The sequence below is a fragment of the Lepidochelys kempii genome, chromosome 3, assembly GCF_965140285.1.
Source record: "Lepidochelys kempii isolate rLepKem1 chromosome 3, rLepKem1.hap1, whole genome shotgun sequence".
Lineage (NCBI taxonomy): Eukaryota > Metazoa > Chordata > Testudines > Cheloniidae > Lepidochelys > Lepidochelys kempii.
In genome coordinates, this window is record NC_136382.1 from 104,095,017 (window position 1) to 104,119,094 (window position 24,078).

Genomic DNA, 24,078 nt, shown 5'->3' on the forward strand with positions numbered 1-24,078 from the left:
CCTTGTGTTTTAAAAAGGACAGTCAGAAATATGCTCACTCTGGCTGTTTAGCACGAATCCCTACTACAGATCTTGTATGTTTTAAATCAATGCTACTTATATATCCATTACAATAGTATTTCCTACCTCCAATGTCAATCTGACCTTACCTTTATTTTCTAACATTACAAATATTTTACACATTGGTAAATGCCTCCCTTCCCCCTTTCCCCCCCCCTTGGAATTACATACACAGAAAACTAACAATATCATCCCTGACAAAGATAAAAAATTCACAGTCACATACCCCTAACCCTTTGTTCAATCTGAGACAAATACAGATGAATCTGTCTGTTATTCAACCCACCCCCACCACCAAAAAAATTGTGGAACTGACATGGCATTTGCTGCTATCACTTTGTAACATGCAAGCAGAGTTAATTCTCCTTCCCTTCCCCTACCAGCTTTCCCCACCCCACCTGTGTCTGTCTTGTCTACTTAGACTGTCAGGTATTTGGGGCAGGGATCATCTCCTTCTCCATGTTTGTACAGTCCCAGCACAATGGGGACCCTACTTGGTTGGCCTTTAGGCGCTACCATAATAAACATGATTGATAATCATTCAAATTTCTGATCACAGGGAGAGCTCTACAATGGAGAAGAAAACTTTCTTCATCTCCATTACAGTCACAACATACATCTTTCAAGATTTCTTTACCACACATCAATCAGAAAGATTCAGTGTGAAACTTCTGATGCTGTCTCTCTATCCTCTAACTTAATGATTTATCTGTTGCAGGCCATTTAAAAACCAAAGACAAAGTTATTAATGTTCAGAATTTAGAATAAAATATCAGTAGTCAAGGACAAAAAGAAAATTACATCCTGCTACTATCAATAAAGTGATCCATTATATTTACAGCATTCACAATCAGCAACCCCGAAGTCTTCTATCCCCAGCAGACCAAAGGTGAGCCCTGACATCAAACAGGAGAAGGTAACGATTCTGACCATCCTCTTCACCAAAACTCTACACTACCAAGATTTAAAGCAATACCAGCTTTACATGCTGAGCCAAAACCCACATGACATGTCTCATGACTGTAATGGCAACCATAAGGTCTCTGAGGCTCTTTTTAAGAGAAATTAAATGCACAAAACTAAGATAATACAATATTAGCATCCCACAATAAATATTTTAATATATCAAGAATCACAGAAAGGCTATATGCTAATAGCTGTGGTTCTTCAGTCACCCTGTGCATTTATACTTGTAGGGGATGGTGCCCTTGCCACCTCAAGAACCCCTCTTGAAAATCCTATCTGTGGGGGCTGAATGATAACCCTTTTTTAGCAAACATTCAGACTCTATAAAGGAGTGCAGCTCCCAGTTGCCTCAGTTCCTTCTCATGAACCACAGAGTCCTATGTGGATAGAGAACTGTTGGGTAAAAGAGAAGGTGGGAGGTAAGGGTGAACGTGCAGAAGCAACTTTCAAAGAATCACTGTTACTGGGAGGATTTTTCTTCAGTGGACCCCTGCACATTCTGACTAGTGGGGGATTAGTGAGTAGTACAGCCCTAGTGGAATGCAGCCTGAAGAGTTCTTAGGAAAAGACTGCAGAACAGCTCTACTAAACCCATCATTAGAGTGTGATGCTAAATTTAAGCAATAGAGTTTACTGAGTTTATAAACAGAACTCCAAATAGCTGTCCTGTAGTGTTCAGCAACTGAGATAAGTCTAAGGCATGTCACAGACTCAGCAGTGGTCTTACTGAGTGAGCCTTAAACCCTGATGGGATGTGGACTGCAGCTATGTTATAACAAAACTGTGTAGGATCTAATCCTCTGATAATCTCTGGGTGAATATGGCACTTCTCCCCATACAGGCTAAAACCATCTGTTGAACTGCATAAAGTTTAGTTATTTCCAAATGGAAAGAGAACTCTTTTCACAGTAAATATATGGAAACAAGCTTCACCTCCATAGGCCATGGGCTTAGGGGAAAGAGATAGGAGCAGATGGACTGGTTGATGTGCATGTGTAAAACCACTTTGGGAATTAACGTAGAATGTGACTGGAGGACCAGTGTGTCCTTATTCAGCGGTTCTCAACCTGTGGCCCAATTAGCACACAGCTGCAAACCAGCTCAAGTGCTAAAGGGCAGCCGACAGACCGGGGTCAGCCAGGTTCCCATCAGACCGCTGAGGAGGGGTCCAGGTTGCCCCACTGTCCAGCGGGGACAAGGTCGGGACTGCCAGCCCACCCCTCATGGTGGGGGTCCAGGGCAGCCGCCCGGCCCCGCAAACTCCAGGGTCTGTGTCTGGGGCAGCTGGCCCGCCCCACGTGGCAGGAGTCTGGGGTCCAGGGCAGTCACCCAGTCCTGCAAGCTCTGGTCAGCTCTGGCTGGCCAGGGACAGGTGGTCCGGCAAAGGTCCGGGTGGGAAGGCAGCCAGCCCCAGGCAGCCGGCCCCACACAGCAGAATTCTGGGGTCCAGGCTCAAGGGCAATGCTGCTGCTGACCAGCCACCTGGCCCCTGAAGCTCAGGTAACACATTGTGAATTAAGTTGACAACCACTGCCTTATGTAATGTGGTATGAGATTAGTCATTAGGATTTGTAATTCTTCACTAGCTCTCCTGATAGAAGTAATAGTCATGAGAAATGCCATTTTATAAAGATAAATGTGTAAGGGTACAATCCCCCCTAGGGCACTGTTTTCCAAACTTTGGAATGCTGGCTTACCTCTTTCGGAAAATGAAACCAACTGTGCCACCTCTGCTACACTGCCATGTGCTGTTAAAGAACTACGTATCTTAAATTTATACATCTTCCGTGAGCTTTACCCTCCAGGCACCATCCATCCTAGGTTAGCGTTTTCCCAGAAAGATTCACATGATAAATAAGGCAGATCCTCTGTTCTTGGGCTTCACAACCTATAAAAGGCCTGTGATGGGGTGTACACTCCACACTCACCCTTAAGGGGTTAATGGAGGCCAGATGGGCCAATTAACCTATTAACTGAAGGCTGAGAGAAAAGCCTTAATTAGAAGAAGCTCATCTGTGCAGGAACTGGCGGAGCCTGTATGAGCCAAGAGGCTGGCAACAGAAGAGGCTGCTGGGAAAGGCTGCAGTCACTCCGTGGGAAAAGGGAAGAGTGTTTGGAGGCTACAGAGACGTGTAGGCTGCAGTTGTTCCCTGGGAGGAGGGAGTGCTGAAGGTGGCAGACCCAAAGATGGAAAGGAGAGCCCGAAGGTTACAAAAGGGCTCAGGGAAATGCAGCAAGGTACAGAGTGAAACAGACCTTGACTGCTGACTAAAGGGTCGCTGAACCGGAACCCAAAGTAGAGGGCGAGCCAGGGTTCCCCAACCAGCCACAGGAGAAGTGGCACCAGCAGGGCAGCATGTAGGAAGACTGCCTGAGCCTGTACGTGGGAAGGCAGAACCCAACCCCCCCGGGAAGGCAGAAGCCAAAATAGTGACCAAGCCAGGGAACTGAGTCACAAAAAGGCTGCAGCAGCTCCTGGAGTGAGAGACAAGCTGCAGACAAAGAGACAGAGGCAGAGGCAGAGGGACAGTGTGCAAAATCAGGAAGGGGTGCTGACCTGTTGAACTATTCCCCAGAATGACAAGAACGAAGCACCATACCTGCAGTGAACTGAGCACCCCATCACAAATAAGTAAGTCATATCCATAGGACCACTTCAGCAATTGGACAGGTCCCTGCATAAAATCCTTTCAAAGTCACAAGGACAGAGACAAAGCTGCCCCCAAAGTCAGAGACATCATCCTCTTGGTGACAAGGCAAACATGAATGACGCTCAAATCCCATACTGGATGGCACAGAGACCGTTGCCAGTCCCAAAACGCAGATTAATGTTAAAGGATTTTGAAACTGTTCCAGACCAGAAGATAATGTATCTAGAGAAGCTATAATAATAATGGGGATGCTAATATTTAAAACCTAAGTTCAACAGCAAGGCTCGAGGATGTGGACAGAGTCAAAGAGATGTGGATAACAGAAAAGTCTCCTGGTGGTTCTGGGATCACTGCACAGTAGACTTCAGTGCTGTTGTGGTTGCTCTGGAATATTATCCTTAGAATGGGGCCAGCGTTTTTTTCTGTTTTGAGAGACATTCTCAGTACTAGATAAAGGATCTCTCTTCTCCTTTCTCTTGGCAGAAAAAGTTAAGAGAAATATGGTACAGAGAGATATTAAAAGCATGGTAACTCACATGGGCTGGGTCATCAGGGCCAGACTTCTGGGTTCAGAGAGGCATCATTTTTTCCAAAGCTCTGATAACAAAGTTGTCCGGAGGCCCTCTGAAGTATCAGGTTTTGTTTGTTGCTGCCAGAACCAGGTTGAAGAGTCTTAGCAAGGTTCATCAGTGCAAACAACTCAGTGGTTTATTGATCGTCACATTAAATGGAAGAGTAATGGACTTAAAGAAACCTGTGCTCAACCTCACTTAAACTCTAGTGCTGAAGCAGGATGAAGGCAGATGTCTTCGGCCATTATGTGGTCATGGGCTTCATCACTAAAGACAAACATTATGGGCCCTGGATGGAACCCTGGCCTTCTGGAGTCTCAGCCTGTGCATTCAAGTTTTCTCTCATGTCATATAGCCCTGGTCTACACTAGGACTTTAGATCGAATTTAGCAGCGTTAAATCGATGTAAACCTGCACCCGTCCACACGATGAAGCCCTTTATTTCGACTTAAAGGGCTCTTAAAATCGATTTCCTTACTCCACCCCTGACAAGTGGATTAGCGCTTAAATCGGCCTTGCCGGCTCGAATTTGGGGTACTGTGGACACAATTCGACAGTACTGGCCTCCGGGAGCTATCCCAGAGTGCTCCATTGTGACCGCTCTGGACAGCACTCTCAACTCAGATGCACTGGCCAGGTAGACAGGAAAAGAACTGCGAACTTTTGAATCTCATTTCCTGTTTGGCCACCGTGGCAAGCTGCAGGTGACCATGCAGAGCTCATCAGCAGAGGTGACCATCATGGAGTCCCAGAATCGCAAAAGAGCTCCAGCATGGACTGAACGGGAGGTACGGGATCTGATCGCTGTATGGGGAGAGGAATCCGTGCTATCAGAACTCCGTTCCAGTTTTCGAAATGCCAAAACCTTTGTCAAAATCTCCCAGGGCATGAAGGACAGAGGCCAAAACAGGGACCCGAAGCAGTACTGCATGAAACTTAAGGAGCTGAGGCAAGCCTACCAGAAACCCAGAGAGGCGAACGGCCGCTCCGGGTCAGAGCCCCAAACATGCCACTTCTATGAGCTGCATGCCATTTTAGGGGGTTCAGCCACCACTACCCCAGACGTGTTGTTTGACTCCTTCAATGGAGATGGAGGCAACACGGAAGCAGGTTTTGGGGACGAAGAAGATGATAATGATGAGGTTGTAGATAGCTCACAGCAAGCAAGCGGAGAAACCGTTTTTCCAGACAGCGAGGAACTGTTTCTCACCCTGGACCTGGAGACAGTACCCCCGAACCCACATAAGGCTGCTTCCCGGACCCGGCAGGCAGAGAAGGGACCTCCGGTGAGTGTACCTTTTAAAATATTATACATGGTTTAAAAGCGAACATGTGAAAGGATTACTTTGCCCTGGCATTCGCGGCTCTCCTGGATGTACTCCCAAAGCCTCTGCAAAAGGATTCTGGGGAGGACAGCCTTATTGCGTCCTTCACGGTAGGACACTTTACCACTCCAGGCCAGTAACACGTACTCGGGAATCATTGTACAACAAAGCATTTCAGTGTATGTTTGCTGGCGTTCAAACATCATCCGTTCTTTATCCCTCTGTGTTACCCTCAGGAGAGTGAGATATGATTCATGGTCACCTGGTTGAAATAGAGTGCTTTTCTTCAGGGGACATTCAGAGGAGCCCATTCCTGCTGGGCTGTTTACCTGTGGCTGAAGAGAAATGTTCCCTGCTGTTAGCCACGGGGAGGGGGGAGGGTTGAGGGGGTAGCCACACAGTAGGGGGAGGCAAAATGCGACCTTGTAACGAAAGCACATGTGCTATGTATGTAATGTTAACAGCAAGGTTTACCCTGAAAGAGTGTAGCCACTGTTTTATAAAATGTGTCTTCTTAAATACCGCTGTCCCTTTTTTTTTCCTCCACCAGCTGCATGTGTTTCAATGATCACAGGATCTTCTCCTTCCCAGAGGCTAGTGAAGATTAGAAAGAAAAAAAAAACACACTCGTGATGAAATGTTCCCTGAGCTCATGCTGTCCTCCCACACTGACAAAGCACAGACAAATGCGTGGAGGCAAATAATGTCAGAGTGCAAGAAAGCACAAAATGACCCGGAGGAGAGGTGGCAGGCTAAAGAGAGGGCTGAAGCTCAAATGTGGTGGCAGTGTGATGAGAGGAGGCAGGATTCAATGCTGAGGCTGCTGGAGGATCAAACCAGTATGCTCCAGTGTATGGTTGAGCTGCAGCAAAGGCAGCTGGAGCACAGACTGCCACTGCAGCCCCTGTGTAACCAACCGCCCTCCTCCCCAAGTTCCATAGCCTCCACACCCAGACGTCCAAGAACGCGGTGGGGGGGGCCACCGGCCAACCAGCCACTCCGCCACAGAGGATTGCCCAAACAAAAGAAGGCTGGCATTCAATAAATTTTAAAGTTGTAAACTTTTGAAGTGCTGTGTGGCATTTTCCTTCCCTCCTCCACCATCCCTCCTGGGCTACCTTGGTAGTCATCCCCCTATTTGTGTGATGAATGAATAAAGAATGCATGAATGTGAAGCAACAATGACTTTATTGCCTCTGCAAGCGGGGACTGAAGGGAGGAGGGGCGGGTGATTAGCTTGCAGGGAAGTAGAGTGAACCAAGGGGCGGCGGGTTTCATGAAGGAGAAACAAACAGAACGTTCACACCGTAGCCTGGCCAGTCATGAAACTGGTTTTCAAAGCTTCTCTGATGCGTACCGCACCCTCCTGTGCTCTTCTAACCACTCTGGTGTCTGGCTGCGCGTAACCAGCAGCCAGGCGATTTGCCTCAACCTCCCACCCTGCCATAAATGTCTCCCCCTTACTCTCACAGATATTGTGGAGCACACAGCAAGCAGTAATAACAGTGGGAATATTGGTTTCGCTGAGGTCTAAGCGAGTCAGTAAACTGCGCCAGCGCGCCTTTAAACGTCCAAATGCACATTCTACCACCATTCTGCACTTGCTCAGCCTGTAGTTGAACAGCTCCTGACTACTGTCCAGGCTGCCTGTGTACGGCTTCATGAGCCATGGCATTAAGGGGTAGGCTGGGTCCCCAAGGATACAGATAGGCATTTCAACATCCCCAACAGTTATTTTCTGGTCTGGGAATAAAGTCCCTTCCTGCAGCTTTTGAAACAGACCAGAGTTCCTGAAGATACAAGCGTCATGTACCTTTCCCGGCCATCCCACGCTGATGTTGGTGAAACGTCCCTTGTGATCCACCAGAGCTTGCAGCACTATTGAAAAGTACCCCTTGCGGTTTATGTACTCTCCGGCTTGGTGCTCCGGTGCCAAGACAGGGATATGGGTTCCGTCTATGGCCCCACAACAGTTAGGGAATCCCATTGCAGTAAAGCCATCCACTATGACCTGCACATTTCCCAGGGTCACTACCCTTGATATCAGCAGATCTTTGATTGCGTGGGCTACTTGCATCACAGCAGCCCCCACAGTAGATTTGCCCACTCCAAATTGATTCCCAACTGACCGGTAGCTGTCTGGCGTTGCAAGCTTCCACAGGGCTATCGCCACTCGCTTCTCAACTGTGAGGGCTGCTCTCATCTTGGTATTCATGCGCTTCAGGGCAGGGGAAAGCAAATCAAAGTTCCATGAAAGTGCCCTTACGCATGCGAAAGTTGCGCAGCCACTGGGAATCGTCCCAGACCTGCAACACTATGCGGTCCCACCACTCTCTGCTTGTTTCCCGAGCCCAGAATCGGCGTACCACAGCATGAGCCTGCCCCATTAGCACCATGATGCATGCATTGGCAGGGCCCATGCTTTCAGAGAAATCTGTGTCCATGTCCTGATCACTCATGTGACCGCGCTGACGTCGCCTCCTCGCCCGGTATCGCTCTGCCAGGTTCTGGTGCTGCATATACTGCTGGATAATGCGTGTGGTGTTTAATGTGCTCCTAATTGCCAAAGTGAGCTGAGCGGCCTCCATGCTTGCCTTGGTATGGCGTCCGCACAGAAAAAAGGCGCGGAACGATTGTCTGCCATTGCTCTGACGGAGGGAGGGGCGACTGACGACATGGCTTACAGGGTTGGCTTCAGGGAGCTAAAATCAACAAAGGGGGTGGCTTTACATCAAGGAGTATTTCAGGCAGGACTTCACGGAGGGTTCCAATAAGAAATCGTGCACCTAAGTTATTGTTCTTATTGGAACAAGGAGGTTAGCCTGGCCTCTGATTGATACATGGCTAGATTTACCTTGCTGCACCTTCTCTGTGAGTGACCTAGAGGAATGAGTCCCCTAGACGGGGGAGGGGGGGGGGGAAGCAAATGAGTACAAAACAAATCTGGTCTATTTCTTGTTTTGATCCACTCCATCTATCTTTTACATCTTTGGCTGGCAACAAACGGTGCAGAAGGACTGCATGCCATCCACATCTCATGGCTGCCCGGCAGAAGATGGTACAATACGACTGCTAGCAATCCGTATCACCTGCCTGCTCACCATAAGACGGTTCAGTAGGACTGAATGCAGGACTAAAGAGAATGACCTGGTCGAGTCACTCCAAATTTAGTCCCTGCGCCCATATCTGCCCAGGCGCTCCTGGCCGACATGGCCAGGAGCACCTCGGACATGACGAGGACGGCTACTAGTCTTATTGTACCTTCTGCTGCCACAAGGCAATGGGTTGCTGCTACTGTGTAGCAATGCCGTACCATGTCTGCCAGCACCCGGGAGACATAGGGTGACGGTTACCTGAGCAGGCTCCATGCTTGCCGTGGTATGGCGTCTGCACAGGTAACTCAGGAAAAAAGGTGCGAAACAATTGTCTGCCCTTGCTTTCACGGAGGGAGGGAGGGAACGGGGGCCTGACGATATGTACCCAGAACCACCCGCGACAATGTTTTAGCCCCATCAGGGATTGGGATCTCAACCCAGAATTCCAATGGGCAGCGGAGACTGCGGGAACTGTGGGATAGCCACCCACAGTGCAACACTCAGGAAGTCGACGCTAGCCTCGGTACTGTGGAAGCACTCCGCCGAGTTAATGCACTTAATGCACTTAGAGCATTTTCTGTGGGGACACACACACTCAAATATAGAAAACCGATTTCTAAAAAACTGACTTCTATAAATTCGACCTGATTTCATAGTGTAGACATACCCATAGAGTCAGAGTTGTCTGTCCAAACAAGCTTGAGTTTAGAGAGCCTTGCAAACCAACGTTACTACAGAGCGGGCCCTCTCAGGCAGATGAGACACCATGCATGCACATCAGATTTTCCCCCAAAATTGAGGGATATCACAAACCCTTTGGGAGACCAGGTGTAGGACCACTGAGGTTTCAAAGAGACAACTGAGGGGGGAGTATGATAGAGGTCTATAAAATCATGTGTGGAGAAAGTGAATAAGGAAGTGCTATTTACCCCTTCACATAACACAGGGATGAGGGGATACACAATGAAATCAATAGGCAGCAAAGTAACATAAAGAAGGACTTCTTCAGACAATGCACAGTCAACCTGTGGAATTCACTGCCAGGGGATACTGTAAAGGACAAAAGTATAACTGGGTTCAAAAAAGAAAGAATCAGAAAAGTTCATGGATCCATCAATGGCTATTAGCCAAGATGATCAGCAACTCAACCCCTCCACTCAAAGTCCTTAAAATTATGACTGCTGGAAGCAGGGACTGGACAACAGGGGATGGATCACACAATAAATACCCTGTTCTGTTCACTCTCTCTGAAGTTTCTGGCACCAGCCACTGTTGGAAGACATGATCCTGGAACAGATGGACCACTGGTCTAATCAAGTATAGCCATGCTTATATTTTTATGTAAAGTCGTGCAAGTTACACAAAAAAAGCCGAAAACTCTCAAAACTACCAAAAATCCACTACTAACTATAAACACACCCACACCCATGTATATAAAGCTGAGAAGACGTGCTAAGTAAGGGTCTGAAGGTGCGGGCATGGACACAGCAAGGATTTCTGTATACTCTCCACCACAACAGTAAAGAAACTGATGCTGTCAAAGATTACAAGACCAAAGGGATCATTGTGATCATCTAGCCTGAACTCCAGTATAACACAGATCACAAAACCTCCCCAAAATAATTCCTAGAGCATATATTTAAAAATTGTCAGTGATGGAGAATCCACCACAACAGTTGGTAAACTGTTCCAGTGGTTAATTAGGCTCACTGATAAGCCTTATTTCCAGTCTGAATTTATTTAGCTTCAACTTCCAGCCTTACATCATTATACCGATCCTACTAGACTGAAGAGCCCATTATTAAATATTTGCTCCCCATGTAAATACTTACAGACTAATCAAGTCATCCCTTAACCTTCTCTTTGTTAAGCTAAATAATTGAGTTATTTGAGTCTATCACTATAAGGCAGGTTCTCCAATCCTTTAATCATTCTCATGGCTCTTCTTTGAGCCTTCTCCAATTTACCACCTCCTTCCTGAATTGTGGACATCAAAACAGGACACAGTGTTCCAGATGCAGCCACTCTAGTGCCAAATATAGGGGAGATAAAACCTGTTTACTCCTACTCGAGGTTCCCCTTTATGCATCCAAGAATCACATAAGTTCTTTTGGCACAGCACCCCCACATGGGAGCTCATGTTCAGCTGACTATGCACTATGACTTCCAAATCTTTTTCATAATCACTACTTCCCAGGATAGAGTCCCCCATTCTGTAATATGACCTACATTCTTGTTCCTATTTGTATACATTTAGCCATATTAAAACATTTTGTTTTCCTGCACCGTTATCCAAGCGATCCAGATCACTCTTAACCATTGACATGTCCTCTTCATCACTTACCACTCCCCCAATTTGTGTGTCATCTGCAAATCTTATCAGTGATGCTGACAGGTTTTCTACCAGGTCATGGATATAAATGTTAATTAGCTCAGGACCAAGAACCGATGCTGGACACACACATGCTTGATGACAATTACATTTTGAGACCTAACAGTTTGCCAGTTTTTAAACCATTTAAAGTACAAGACTTTAATTTTGTAAGAGACACAAGGTGGGTGAGGTAATATCTTTTATTGGACCAACTTCTGTTCATTAAAGAGGCAAGCTTTTGAGCTCCACAGAGCTCTTCTTCGGGTCTAATTCGGACAATTGGCCCAACAAGAGATATCACCTCATGCACGCTGTAGATTTCATATCCTGGGACTAATATGGCTACAACAACATGGCAAACAACAAACATTAATTTTATATCGTTCTGATTTTTTTAAATCAAAATGTTGTGTGATACCAAGTCAATCACCTTACAGAAGTCTAAATACATTACACTAACACTGTTACCTTTATCAACCAAACTTATCTCATCCAAAAAAGGTATCAAGTTAGTTTGACAGGATCTATTTTCCATAAACCCATGCTGACTGCATTAATTACATTACCCTCGTTTAATTCTTTATTAATCAAGTCCCATATCAGTCACTCCATTATCTTGCCTAGGACTGGTGTCAGGCTGCCAGGCCTATAAATTACCCAGGTCATCCCATTTACCGTTTTTAAATATTGGGACAACATTAGACAACTTCCAGTCTTCTGGAACTTCCCTACTGTTCCAAAACTTACTGAAAAGCAACCTTAACGGTCCAGTGAACTTCTCAGCCAGCTCTTTTGGAACTCTTGGGTACAAGTTATCTGGCCTTTCCGATTTAAACATGTCTAAATTTAGCTTTTGTTTAACATCCTCCTGAGATACTAGTGGAATGGAAAGAATGTTATCGCCATATGTGAGACTATATCTCCCCCTCCCCGCATACAGAACAGAAATATTTATTGAACACTTCTGCCTTTACTGCATTATTATTGATAATTCTACCATTACCATCTAATAATGGATCAATACCATCGTGAGGAGTCTTTTTGTTCCTAACTTTTTTTTTAAAAAAACCTCTTAATGTCCTTAACTCTGCTGACCAAAAATTTCTCCATGTGTCCCTTAGCTTCCCTTATCATTATTCTACAATTTCTAACTTCCAATTTATATTCATTATTATCAACTTCCTCTTTTTATATATATATATATATATAAAAATAATCTTTAAAAAATGTATAGCTCCCTTCACTTCCCCTCTAAACAAGGTCAGTTTTTAAACCAGTACAACCTTCTTCCTCTATTGTGGCTTTTGGGGCATCTAGTAAAGTGTTCTTAAATGATTCCCAGTTCTCATTCACATTTTTCTGATTAAATTCTTCCAGCTAGCTGACTTGCCTCAAAATTGTTTTCAGCTTTGTGAAATTTGCCCTATTAAAGCACCAAATACATATATTACTGGTCTGGCCTTTATTCAGCTTGCACATTATAAATGTGATCAAGTGACAATCAACCATGCTCACTCATACAATCTCTTATACAAGTGCCAAATGGCATCACTCATGCTACGTCAGAGTCAGTTTTCCACAGGGTTTGTGCAAACAGCGCATTGTTCCCCTTAAATGGAAATGTACAGAGGCTTTCATAAATGATGATACAGTATTCAGAGTAAAGTTAACTTGGAAAGGTTCTACATGCTGACTATTTTATGGTATACATTTAACAAACTACATATTTAACAAGAAAACTAACAATGATACATGTAGTATAATCAATGTGGCTAATTTAACAATGGTGGGGGTCTTTCACAGATCACCAAATCAAACCAGAGAACAGGATGAATTACTCCTTTAACAACTCCTCTGAAACGTGTGGAAAGAAAAACTCTTATAGGAAATTCAATTTGGGAAATATATGCTGGAAGTCTCATGCAGATAGTAATAAAATATCATTAAAATTTCTCAAACTTATTTAAGATGGTTTTCTAACACAAAAAGTATTGCACCCATATAAGAACTATTTTGGACCTCATTATGGTGAATAAAGCTGAATTAATCACTGGACTCAGAGTTTGTGGTTGACTAGTGATCACTTATCATGACCTGATTATATTACGGGCAAAAAGAGGATGGTTCCAACCAGTAAGATATATACTTGGTACTTCAAAAGTGCTAAGTTCCCAATGCTGAGAACAATTATGAACAAAATTGGTTGGGAGGAAAATTCAGAAAGAAAAATGTCAATGAAAATTGTGAGTTCTTTAAGAAGAGTTTATTAGATGACCAAAAAGTTACAATTCTACTATCAAAAGAGAGGACAACTGTGGCTAAAACCTATCCTGGTTTAGTGCCCAAGTGCAGGCAGTAATTGGAAATGAAAAAGCAATTTATAACACATGAAAAATAGATAGCAATCGATAAAAATTAGAAGTTAAAAGTGCTGAAAATTGATAAGGGAAGCTGAAGGCAACAGGGAAAAATATATGGTTGGCAGAACCACGGACAATAAAAAGGTGGAGGTTTTATTTTTTGTTTTGTTTTATTTTAAGTATGTAAGCAACATAAGTAATCCTAATAATGGAATAAGTCCATTACTTGATGGAGATGGCAAAATTCTTAATCAGGATGCAGACAAAGCAGGGCGTTCAATTAATCTTTCTGGTCTGCATTTGAAAAGAAAACAGGATAATGAATTCATAACACATAAGGATGATGAAGTACCTTCCAGTCCCTTAGTAACCAAGGAGGACACAAAACCTCATTTACCAAGGATAAACATATTTAAACCAGGAGGCCCAGATAACTTGCACCCAAAAGTCCAAAAGAGTTGGCTCGGAAGACCTCTGGCCTGCCGATGTTAATTTTTAATGTATCTTGTAATACCGAATAAATTCCAAAAGACTTGAAGAGTACTAATGTAGTGCCATTATTCAAAAAAAAGGGCAAGTGAGATAACCTGGACAATGGCCCTATTAGACTGACATAAATCCCAGGCAAAGTAATGAAAAGCTGATACAAGATTCAATTAATAACGAATTAAAGGATAGAAATATAGCTAATGCCAGTAAACATGGCATAAAAGAAAAAAGGTCAAAAAATCTGATTTCATTCTTTGATGAAATTACAAGTTTGGTTGATAAAGGTAACTCTGAAGACAGATGTAATATACTTACACTTTTGTATGACATTTAACTTCATACCACACAACCTTCCAATTAAAAAATTAGCACTATATAATATCAGTAAAGCGCACACAAAATGGATTAAAAACTGGCTGACAGATCTCACAAAGTTTACAACAGGGAATTATCATTGAATGAGAATATTTCTAAAGGGGGTCCAGAGGAATCGGTACGAGACTTTAGTCCACATTTTCATCAGTGACCTGGAAGTAAATATAAAAACACTACTGACAAAACTTGCCTGTGACCACAAAGATTGGCAGAGTAGTAAATAATGACCAGGACAAGGCAGTCACAGAGAGAGATCTGTATCTCTTGGTAAACTGGAGCCATTCAAACAAAATGCATTTTAATACAGCAAAATGAAAGTTATACGGTCAGGAAACAAGGAATTCAGGCCATATCTAAAGAATGGGTGGGGTGTCTGTATTCTAGAAAGCTATAACTCTCAAAAGGATTTAAGAGTCATAGTGGCCAAGCAATTCAACAGGAGTTTCCAGTGCAAAGCTGTGGCTAGAAGGACCAATGCAATCCTTGGATAAACAGGGAAGTTGTAAGAAAGAGTGGGGAGGCAATTTTACCTCTGTATGACATTTGTGAAACCAATACTGGAATATTGTACCCAGTTCTGGTGTCCACAAAAAAGAAGTAGCGGTGACTTGATTATAATATATAAAGTACCTTCACAAGGACAAAATACTGAGTACACTAAAGGACTCTTTAATCTAGCGGAGAAAGACATAAGATTCAAAAGCTAGAAATTGAAGCCTTCTAGAGATTATTTTTGAATGTATTATTAGATATGACCATTCCTTAGAATTTATGGGTGTTCTACTATTTGGCCCCCAAATGGTAGGCAGTTTGATAAAGTCAGTTAGTAATAAAAGTTGGTTAGCAACAAAAGATAATTCAATATAAGAGGATTTCAACAAAGGGCTTTAAATCACAGAAGAATGAAAACATGACTGAACTGATTAACTGTTCTTAACAATTACCTTGATCAACTCCAGTTAGCTGATGATTGGATGTAATATTCTTGGCAGGTTCTTGCACATCTTCATAGCCATACTCTTCTTCTAATCGCTCAGCAAATGCTGAGGGTTTGTCACGTCTTGAGTAAATAAACTGAGCAGCTACAACAACCAGGAGCAGAACATTAAGAATAGTTTCCCTTCAAACAAGTATCCCATTGTTTGAATACAAAAGCTAGCTAAAGAAAATACATACTGATGGTAGCCTGCATTAATTAATCTGGAAAAAAGAATCTCATTTTGTAATTATTAGCCTCGAGGACTGCACTGGGCAAAGGAAAGTCCATACTTAAATACTGTGGATGGCCCCCTTCCACCAAAAGAGGAGAGACCCTATGGAGAAGTCAATATCCATGTACCTTTTAATATAACGCACAATTCTACCCAGTTCAGTATTCTGTAACAAAAATATCAAGTTTATGAAGACTTTCAAAGGCAAAAAAAAATTTTAGACCAAGAGTTCTCAAGTATTTTTACTTAGGACTCAACTTATAACTTTATGACCCCAAATCTCAAAAACCTTTGCACTATTTCAGCTTTAAAAAAAGCACATTAGCCATAATTAGTTTGTTTTAAAGTCCAGTGTGGTGTAGGGTTAAAGTAGCTTTTACTAGTTTCTATCTATTCATAACAAAGTTTATTCAATTAATTCAGCCCATTTTTCTGTTCTTGAGCTTTAATTTTTACAAAAACAGGCCATGATTCAAAGTACTTTAGCATATGTTTAAAATTTAAACACATGCATAAATCCCACCCCTAATAAGCGAAGCACCTAAATCATATGCTTAAATGCTTTGCTGAATCCTGGCCCTAGTCATTATTCATAATTTTCAAAGTTTATGTAAAGAAATTTCAGACTAGGAGTCGTCTGTGAACATTCACTACAACTATTTGCTATATTTTATTTCTGGTGTGTGAGCAGATTTCTTGAAACATTTGGTTTTGTTTCTACTTTGTCCCTGGATGGCTAAAGCTTTTTAAATGAGAAAAGCAAGCCTTGTCCACACACAAATATTCTAGCTTCCATGCAAAAACAAGAGTTCAGTGACTCCTCAAACTTTGCTGTAATAATAAATAATAATAATTTCTACAAATGATCACGAGTAGCAAAAACACACACCATACAGACATGGTCAAAGAACACAGCTATTCATTATTTGACCAAGTGGTCCCATACACCATAATGTAAAATTCACAAAACGCCAACTTTTATTGTGAACAAATACAAATTTGATAATCTCATCTTTTAAGAAGTTATAGTTTTAGCAAATGTTTCTTAAATGCACATCACCCAATAGTTTATATTCAATCATCTTAGTTGCTGCTATCTTGCAAAGCTATCTTTCTAGATGTAACCAGCATTAGGCACTTTTTAAATAAAACCTTACTGTTGAAAGATTTTGTAGGGAATCAGGTGCACACAAGCCTCAGCACAGCTATGCAACCCACTTGTTTAAAAAGAGAATACATCTAGAGTGTCTTTTCATTTGTTTGTTTGTTTGTTTACAAGGTGAGAGGACCTCCTCACTCCTTACAAAAAGGACAAAAAAAACCCCACCAGCAAAGTTTAAAAATGAACACGAAGCAATTTAATTTTAAATAGGGGAACATGACCAAAAATATTGTAAATACATACCTATGTCTGCAACTGCTTACTATAGAATAAAGAGTAACCAGACTGACAAATGACTATATTTTTAAAGGTATTCAGTTGCCTAAACAAGAAGATGTGTGTCTAGTGGGATTTTCAGAAGTGCCTAGGACCCTAATTCCAACTGATTTCAATAGCAGTAATGCACCTAACTACTTTTAAAAATCTGGTCCAAATAGCTTTGTTCTGGAAATAAATGTATGTTTTTGCAACTGCTGCTCCAATCACATTCCAAATATAGCACTACTCAGCCAGCCTTGCCTTCGTTGACTTCTCAGTTCTTTTACCCATCAGAAAGTCCCAATATTCTGTATAATTTTTTATCATCTATATTTGTTCAAATTTCTCCAAATGAGACTTGCATAGACAAACATTGAACTAACCTGTTGAAGGGGAAATACAACAATCATCCTCTACTGATTGGCCATAAAGATCATCATCTTCAAAATCTAAGAGGCAGAAACAGTAAGAATTAATCTGCATATAATTTATTTTTAAATATTTAACAAGTACGGAGTGTTTAAAAGCAATTTCTTAAATATTTTTAAAAACCCTCTCCCCAATTACACAATAATTATTCCACTTTAGTATTTCTAAGGTTCATCAATAAAAAGTGTCTTTTAATCAGCTATAAGTAAGAACAGTAATACATGTATTGTTAATATTCAATAGGCTATGTATAGGACAGTGAAAAAAATTCAAGAACCTTCTAATTCTTTTCTGCACCCCTCTAACATGGAACCTAAGCAAATCATGGGACTGTCTGTATAATCAGCCTATTTCCTACTAGAATATTTAACTTCAAGGATAAATTTATAAAACCACATACCTAAAGTACTTTCACGTGCACTGAGCATTCAGACACGCAGGATGGTTTAGTATAAGATACTACAATAGAACACACTTACACAAAAGAAAATGTAACTACAACTGTACTTCTATTACTGTAATATATTATATAACATAGTACATAATAGAGAAGGGCTACTAGGATGATCCGAGGAATGGAAAACTTGTCTTATGAAAGGAAACTCAAGGAGCTTGGCTTGTTTAGCCTAACCAAAAGAAAGTTGAGGGGAGATATGATTGCTCTCTATAAATATATCAGAGGGATACATAGCAGAGAGGGAGAGGAATTATTTAAGCTCGGTACCAGTGTGGACACAAGAACAAATGGATATAAACTGGCCATCGGGAAGTTTAGACTTGAAATTAAACGAAGGTTTCTAACCATCAGAGGAGCGAAGTTCTGGAATAGCCTTCCAAGGGAAGCAGTAGGGGCAAAAGACCTATCTGGCTTCAAGATTAAACTCGATAAGTTTATAGAGGAGATGGTATGATGGGTAACATGATTTTGCCAATTAATTGATCTTTATTCATGGTAAACAGGCCCAATGGCCTGCGATGGGATGTTAGATGGGGTGGGATCTGAGTTCCTACAGAGAATTCTTTCCTGGGTATCTGGCTGGTGTTTAGCTCAGGGTTTAGCTGATCGCCATACTTGGAGTCGGGAAGAAATTTTCCTCCAGGGCAGATTGGAAGAAGCCCTTGGGGGGGGTTTCGCCTTCCTCTGTAGCTTGGGGCATGGGTCACTTGCTGGAGGATTCCCTGCACCTTGAAGTCTTTAAACCATGATCTGAGGACTTCAATAGCTCAGACATAGGTGAGAGGTTTATTGCAGGAGAGGGTGGGTGAGATTCTGTGGCCTGCATTGTGCAGGAAGTCAGACTCGATGATCATAATGGTCCCTTCTGACCTTAATGTCTATGAGTCTATAACAGAAAATTATACTAAATGCAATTATTTCAGCCAAAAAGCAAGGATCCTGTACCATTATTGAAATATAATATACATTTTCCCAACCAGGAATTTCTCTGCACTCAACAAATTGATTGGTCTAACCTGCAGGGTTTGAAAGATTTCCCCGATATTTTCTAGCAAGGTGAAGAACACCAGTGTTGCCATCCCCCAGCTATTCACAACCTTGCATATTAAAACATTAAAACAAAACAAAAAAAAAAGTAACTATGGCACTATCAACTTCCTATTTTGGGAAACTTTAGCAATTGTAGTTTACTCTCTTTCCTGTATTAATGTTATACTTTGTTTCTCTTTCCTACCTTCACTACACTTTTTCTTTTCTCTTGTAGATTGTTCTCTTTCTGATATGTTAAGTGTGATGTTCCCTCATATCCTTTTTACTCTCTCCATCCATTTACATATTTTCTCTCTTTTTTCTCTTTACACTGTGGTCTGTTCTACAACTTCTCCCCTATATTTCTGTGTCTCTCTCCTTCTCCCACTCTCATTTAAAAAAAATGACTATCAGTTCTGCATTTTTTTAAATTTATCGTCCCCTTATATTACAGTTATTCCAAGAATAAGAACTTTGCTGACTTTTAGAGAAGGAATGGAAAACATTTAGCACTGAGTAAGTGTCCTTCTAGCAATGTGATTGCTCATGTTTTTTGTAGATTTTCCTTCTATTTCCTTTTAAATATGAATTACAATGTCATTAAGTAATAACCATATCCTCAGTTGAATAAACTCTTTGGCCTCCTTGGGAAGAAGCATGATCTATTTTGAAGGAAGGAGCATAAGATTGAGAGCCACAATGTCCTGGCTCTTTCAATGACTTTTCCATCTCTTGCCTCACTTCTCCATCTATAAAATAGGAAAATACTATAAGAGTACTGAGAAGATTAACAGAGCAGCTGTATGGACATGTAAAGCTATGTAAAGATAATATTAATTATTTCTAATAAATATGTCTATGTTTATTCAGATCAGGATATGGCTCTCAAAGCTCATTAAAAGGAAGCAAATGATACCAATAATACGGAAAAGAAACTTATTTTCAAGGCTTAGTATTTACAGATACATAGTGAACATAAAGAATAAAATATATACTAAAATATTGTTTAAAAAACACTAGTACACACTCAACCATTTAAAATATATATAATTTGTTTTAAAAAGTCATGAAGAATGAAGTAGCTAGCATGCTAACAAAACTATGCACACTCCTTAATAACAGCTTCTACACCAAAGCAAATGTTGTACCCTTCTCTACAAAAGGCACTCACATCGATCTGGGGAATTAAAGGCTTATTGCTCTGACTACTTGATGTGACATGGACAAATCAGGTTCTGTAAAGAATAATCATACCTCTATTAGAATTCTTTGGATATGTCAATAAGCCAGTGAATAATGGAGAACAGGCTGTCATAATTATTTGGACTTTCATTAACCATTTGACAAAGTTCCTCACAAGCAGTTGCTAAGGAAACTAAATAGCAGCCATAGGGTGAAAAGTAAAGTACTGCCACGGATTGGAAACTAGTTAATGGGGGCGGGGGGAGATCATTTTTCAACATGGTCAGAAACTAACAGTGAAGTGTCCCATGGTTCCACACTAGGACTGGTGTTTATTAATATATTTCCTATTAATCTGGAAAGGGGGCTGAGCAGTGATGTGGGAAATTTTGCAGATGAAACAAAATTATTGAATTAGCCACGAGGAGAGCAAATCATGATGAAATTCAAACAAAATGAACAAATACACACTGATAAGTGCAATTCCAGTGTTGACAAATGCAAGGTAACACACATTGCAAATAATAATTTGAATCACTCACACTCCTTACTGGGTCCTAAATTAACTGTAACTTGATAGGGAAAAAAAGACTAGGTACAGGCATAAATATACTGGCATATGAAGAGAAGGGAGTTACCTTACAAGTGGAGAACGAGTGTTGACTAGGCCAATTCAGTCACAGTGGATGTGGTCCATCCCAACAATTGATGAGGAGGTGTCCATACCAAGAGAAGGAAAATGAAAATTACAGATACAGGCAATTTTCCCTCTCTTGGTATTGATACCGCCTCATCAGTTATTGGGAGTGGATCACATCCACCAACACTGAACTGGCCTAGTCATCACTGGTTCTCCATTTGTAAGGTAACTCCCTTCTCTTCATGTGCTAGTATATTTATGCCTGTACCTGTAATTTTCACTCCATGCATCTGAAGAAGTGGGTTTTTTACCCACGAGAGCTTATGCCCAAATAAATTTGTTAGTCTTCAAGGTGCCACCGGACTCCAACTAGACAGATGGACCACTGGTTTGATCTCTTATGGTAATTCTTGAGTTCCCATCCCCAAACCAGCAACAGGTATATTTAAATTTACATAAATACATGATTTAAACCACAATTGCATTACAACAAAAAACAACATCGCTCTTCTCTTTGGACATTACGAGATTTATTCATAAATAAGTGGGGCAATTACTACTATATTCATTTTTACCCATTTGAAAATAGCTCCCTCTCCTTTTGTATTTATGATTTCTAATTTTTGAAAAAGGTAAAGGAAGAACATCAGAATTATTAAAAAGAAAGCCTGCCCCCAAGAACTCATACTGCATCAAGTGAGCACAAGAGTAGTTTGATTTTGCACTGGGAAGAAGATGGATTTTCTTCTTTTGTTTTCTCCTAAAATTTTTCCACATTCAATGCAGCTTCAGCAGAGGCAGCAATGATGGGCAAGCTAGTGTAGAGAAAGGGCCAACACCTTCCTGTGATTTAGCCATGGAGTCATTCAGATATGTACTAGGACTCAACCATGACTACTCCCGGTGGAACTGAACCAGCAGCAAATTTTAAGACAGAAATACAGTAAATATACATATTCGATGTATAAATGGTCTTTCCTGTCCCTAATTTCCATGATGAATAATCATCAGTACTGGAATGCAAAAGATTTAATATGGCCAGTCCAGCAATAGAAGTGATTTTTTTAAATTTACCTACACAAAAATACAAAATTACATCATCTACGCAAAAAGTAAACTCACAGCAAAACCCTAACTATGCTACAGGTAGCATGTCCCCATAATATGAGTCTCTGGGTGTGTATATATGTACGTATGTGAACGCATGTATACATACAAACACACACCCAAAACTAACAAATTTGGATACAACAGAATTTGTAGACCAAGTTTCTGATGTACATAATAAGATGTTCATTATACACATATAGCAATTAAAGACTGCAATCCAGCAAACACTTATGCAAGTAACTTTAGATGTGTGAGTACTGTAGTCTTAAGGAAAAGGATTACTCATGTGTAAAGATATCCATGTGTGTTTCCAGGATTGGGACCCAAGTGTTTAACAGGAAAACTGAAAACCACTTAAAAGTAGGGACATTTGTAGAGTTTAGCCCAAGGGTTCTCAAACTGGGGGTCAGGACCCCTCAGGGAGTTGCAAGGTTATTGTACGGGGGGGATTGCAAGCTGTCAGCCTCCACCCCAAACCCTGCTTTGCCTCCAGCATTTATAATGGTGTTAAATATATTGTGTTTTTAATTTATAGGGGGGGGGTTGCACTCAGAGGTTTGCTATGTGAAAGGGGTCACCAGTACAAAAGTTTCAGAACCACTGGTTTAGCCCCATCACAGACTAGGTGAAACTGAGTTAATCTCCAAGAGGTGAAGCAATCAAGCAGAGAAATCTCCAAGCAAGTCTTAAGGTTTGTCTATATTAGGTTAATTTGCATTCCTAATGTAGATGCGTTGGATTGATGTAGTGTCACTTTCATTGGTGTAGCTTACTCCAATAAGCTATAAACGCCACTAGTGCAAACCTCATTTTACACCAGTGAAACAACTACACTGAGGAGGCTGAAACACTATAGCTGCTCTACTGAAAAATAAGGAAAAGATTTTAGTGACTGCATGATCTGAAACTCTTATTTTCATAATATAGTTTGACAGTGAACAGATACAAATTAGACCCGAATTGCAGCAGGGAGCTACAGAACCTGATTAAAGAGAAGTGCAAATCATTATTTAAAATCACTGGTATAGTTACACGAGTATATGAGCACCTAATATAAACTGCAGTGTAGGTAAATGGGATAGTATACCAAAGAAAGCTGCACTAACGAAGGTGTTCGTAAGAATATAGTTATATGAAGGCAAATTTAAAATACACAGAGCCTTAAATACTCCCATCTTAAGACAAGTTGTCTGGAAACGAAATGCTTTATTACATGCCCTGCAAATTCCCTTTCAGGGACCTGCATGTCCTCCCCAAGAGATTAGGGACATCAACCAAACTTAAAACACAGAGGAAGGCAACTAACACCACCTTGATGTTTCAAGTGGCTGTGATGGCATAAATTGTTCCGGGAGACACACTGAACACTCAGTGCACAGCCAGGTTAGGTGAAAATAAGCTTGTCGTAAGTTTTAAGGTAACACTATCCACTTGAAACGTAGCCTGTTCCAAACAGAGCTGAAAGTTGTGAGGTACTACACCCGCCCTGTCCTCCCCCTGCCAATTTCTGTGCTTTTAAAATGCGTTTTTACTTTTTAAATATTTCTCTCTCCCGTGCCATGCTGTGAAAGTCCCACACAGCGATGGAAACGGGTGAACTGGTTTCCACAAGGGAGAGAATTCGACTGAGCACACCCACACTGCTGCCAAATGCGCTCCCTAAACAATCCCTGGAAGTTAGAGGAAAAATAGCCCCCTCCCACTCCCCGGGGGCCTAGCACCTCCCCATACACTCCACTCCTGTTCCCGGGGCCTAGCCCCGTCCATGGTCTGGCGCACACACAACACCCCCCTTCCCTCCCTGCGAGGCCGCCTGGGAGACGTGTTAATGCCGCTGGTGCTTCCTGCCGGGGGGTGGGGGGGTACTGGTAGGGACCGGGGATGTGAAAGGCGGAGGCTTCTCACTACCTTCGTCGTAGTTATAGCCTCGGACGTTCCTGTGCCGGGCCATGGCGGCGGCAGCGACGTCGCTCACACTCGGTGGCGTTGGCGGCCGCAGCCCTAGGCCGCCATCTTGGTCTCCGCCTGGCCTCTACGAATCGCTGTGCGCACGCGCGGAACAGCCCCCCTCCCGGACGTTTTGTAGGCGCATGCGCACTCCCTCGCCAACTGCCCAGCCGGAGGAGCTGCTCTGAGTGCGAGTTTTCCCTTGCCCAGAGCCGCGTCAGCTCCCCCTCCCACTTCCCCCCGGCTCGTCCAGCCTGGCCCCGCCCTGCGGCCAACGCAGCCCGCCTGGCAGCACCGCCCAGTCTGTGCCCCGCCGTCCCCGACACGTGCACACCCTGCCAAACCCGAATTACGTCACCCCCCACGCGCACCCCCCCCACGCCATC

General features: G+C 42.2%; 1 protein-coding gene across 3 annotated transcripts in view; it reads right to left on the reverse strand.

Annotated features, from left to right (window-relative positions):
- HBS1L (HBS1 like translational GTPase) overlaps positions 1-23,830 on the reverse strand; it is a 134,622-nt gene extending 110,792 nt beyond the window's left edge. For 2 of the 3 annotated variants that reach the window (XM_073337368.1, XM_073337363.2), the window contains exons 1-3: positions 23,654-23,790; positions 17,282-17,347; positions 15,212-15,349 (exon numbers count right to left, since the gene is read on the reverse strand). In XM_073337368.1, coding sequence (XP_073193469.1) covers positions 15,212-15,349; positions 17,282-17,347; positions 23,654-23,696 — 247 coding nt within the window. In that variant the 5' untranslated portion in view covers positions 23,697-23,790. Of the gene's footprint in view, positions 1-15,211; positions 15,350-17,281; positions 17,348-23,653 lie in introns of all 3 variants that reach the window. The other variant, XM_073337365.2, reaches the window with a different exon arrangement.
- Between the last annotated feature and the right edge of the window lie 248 nt (positions 23,831-24,078).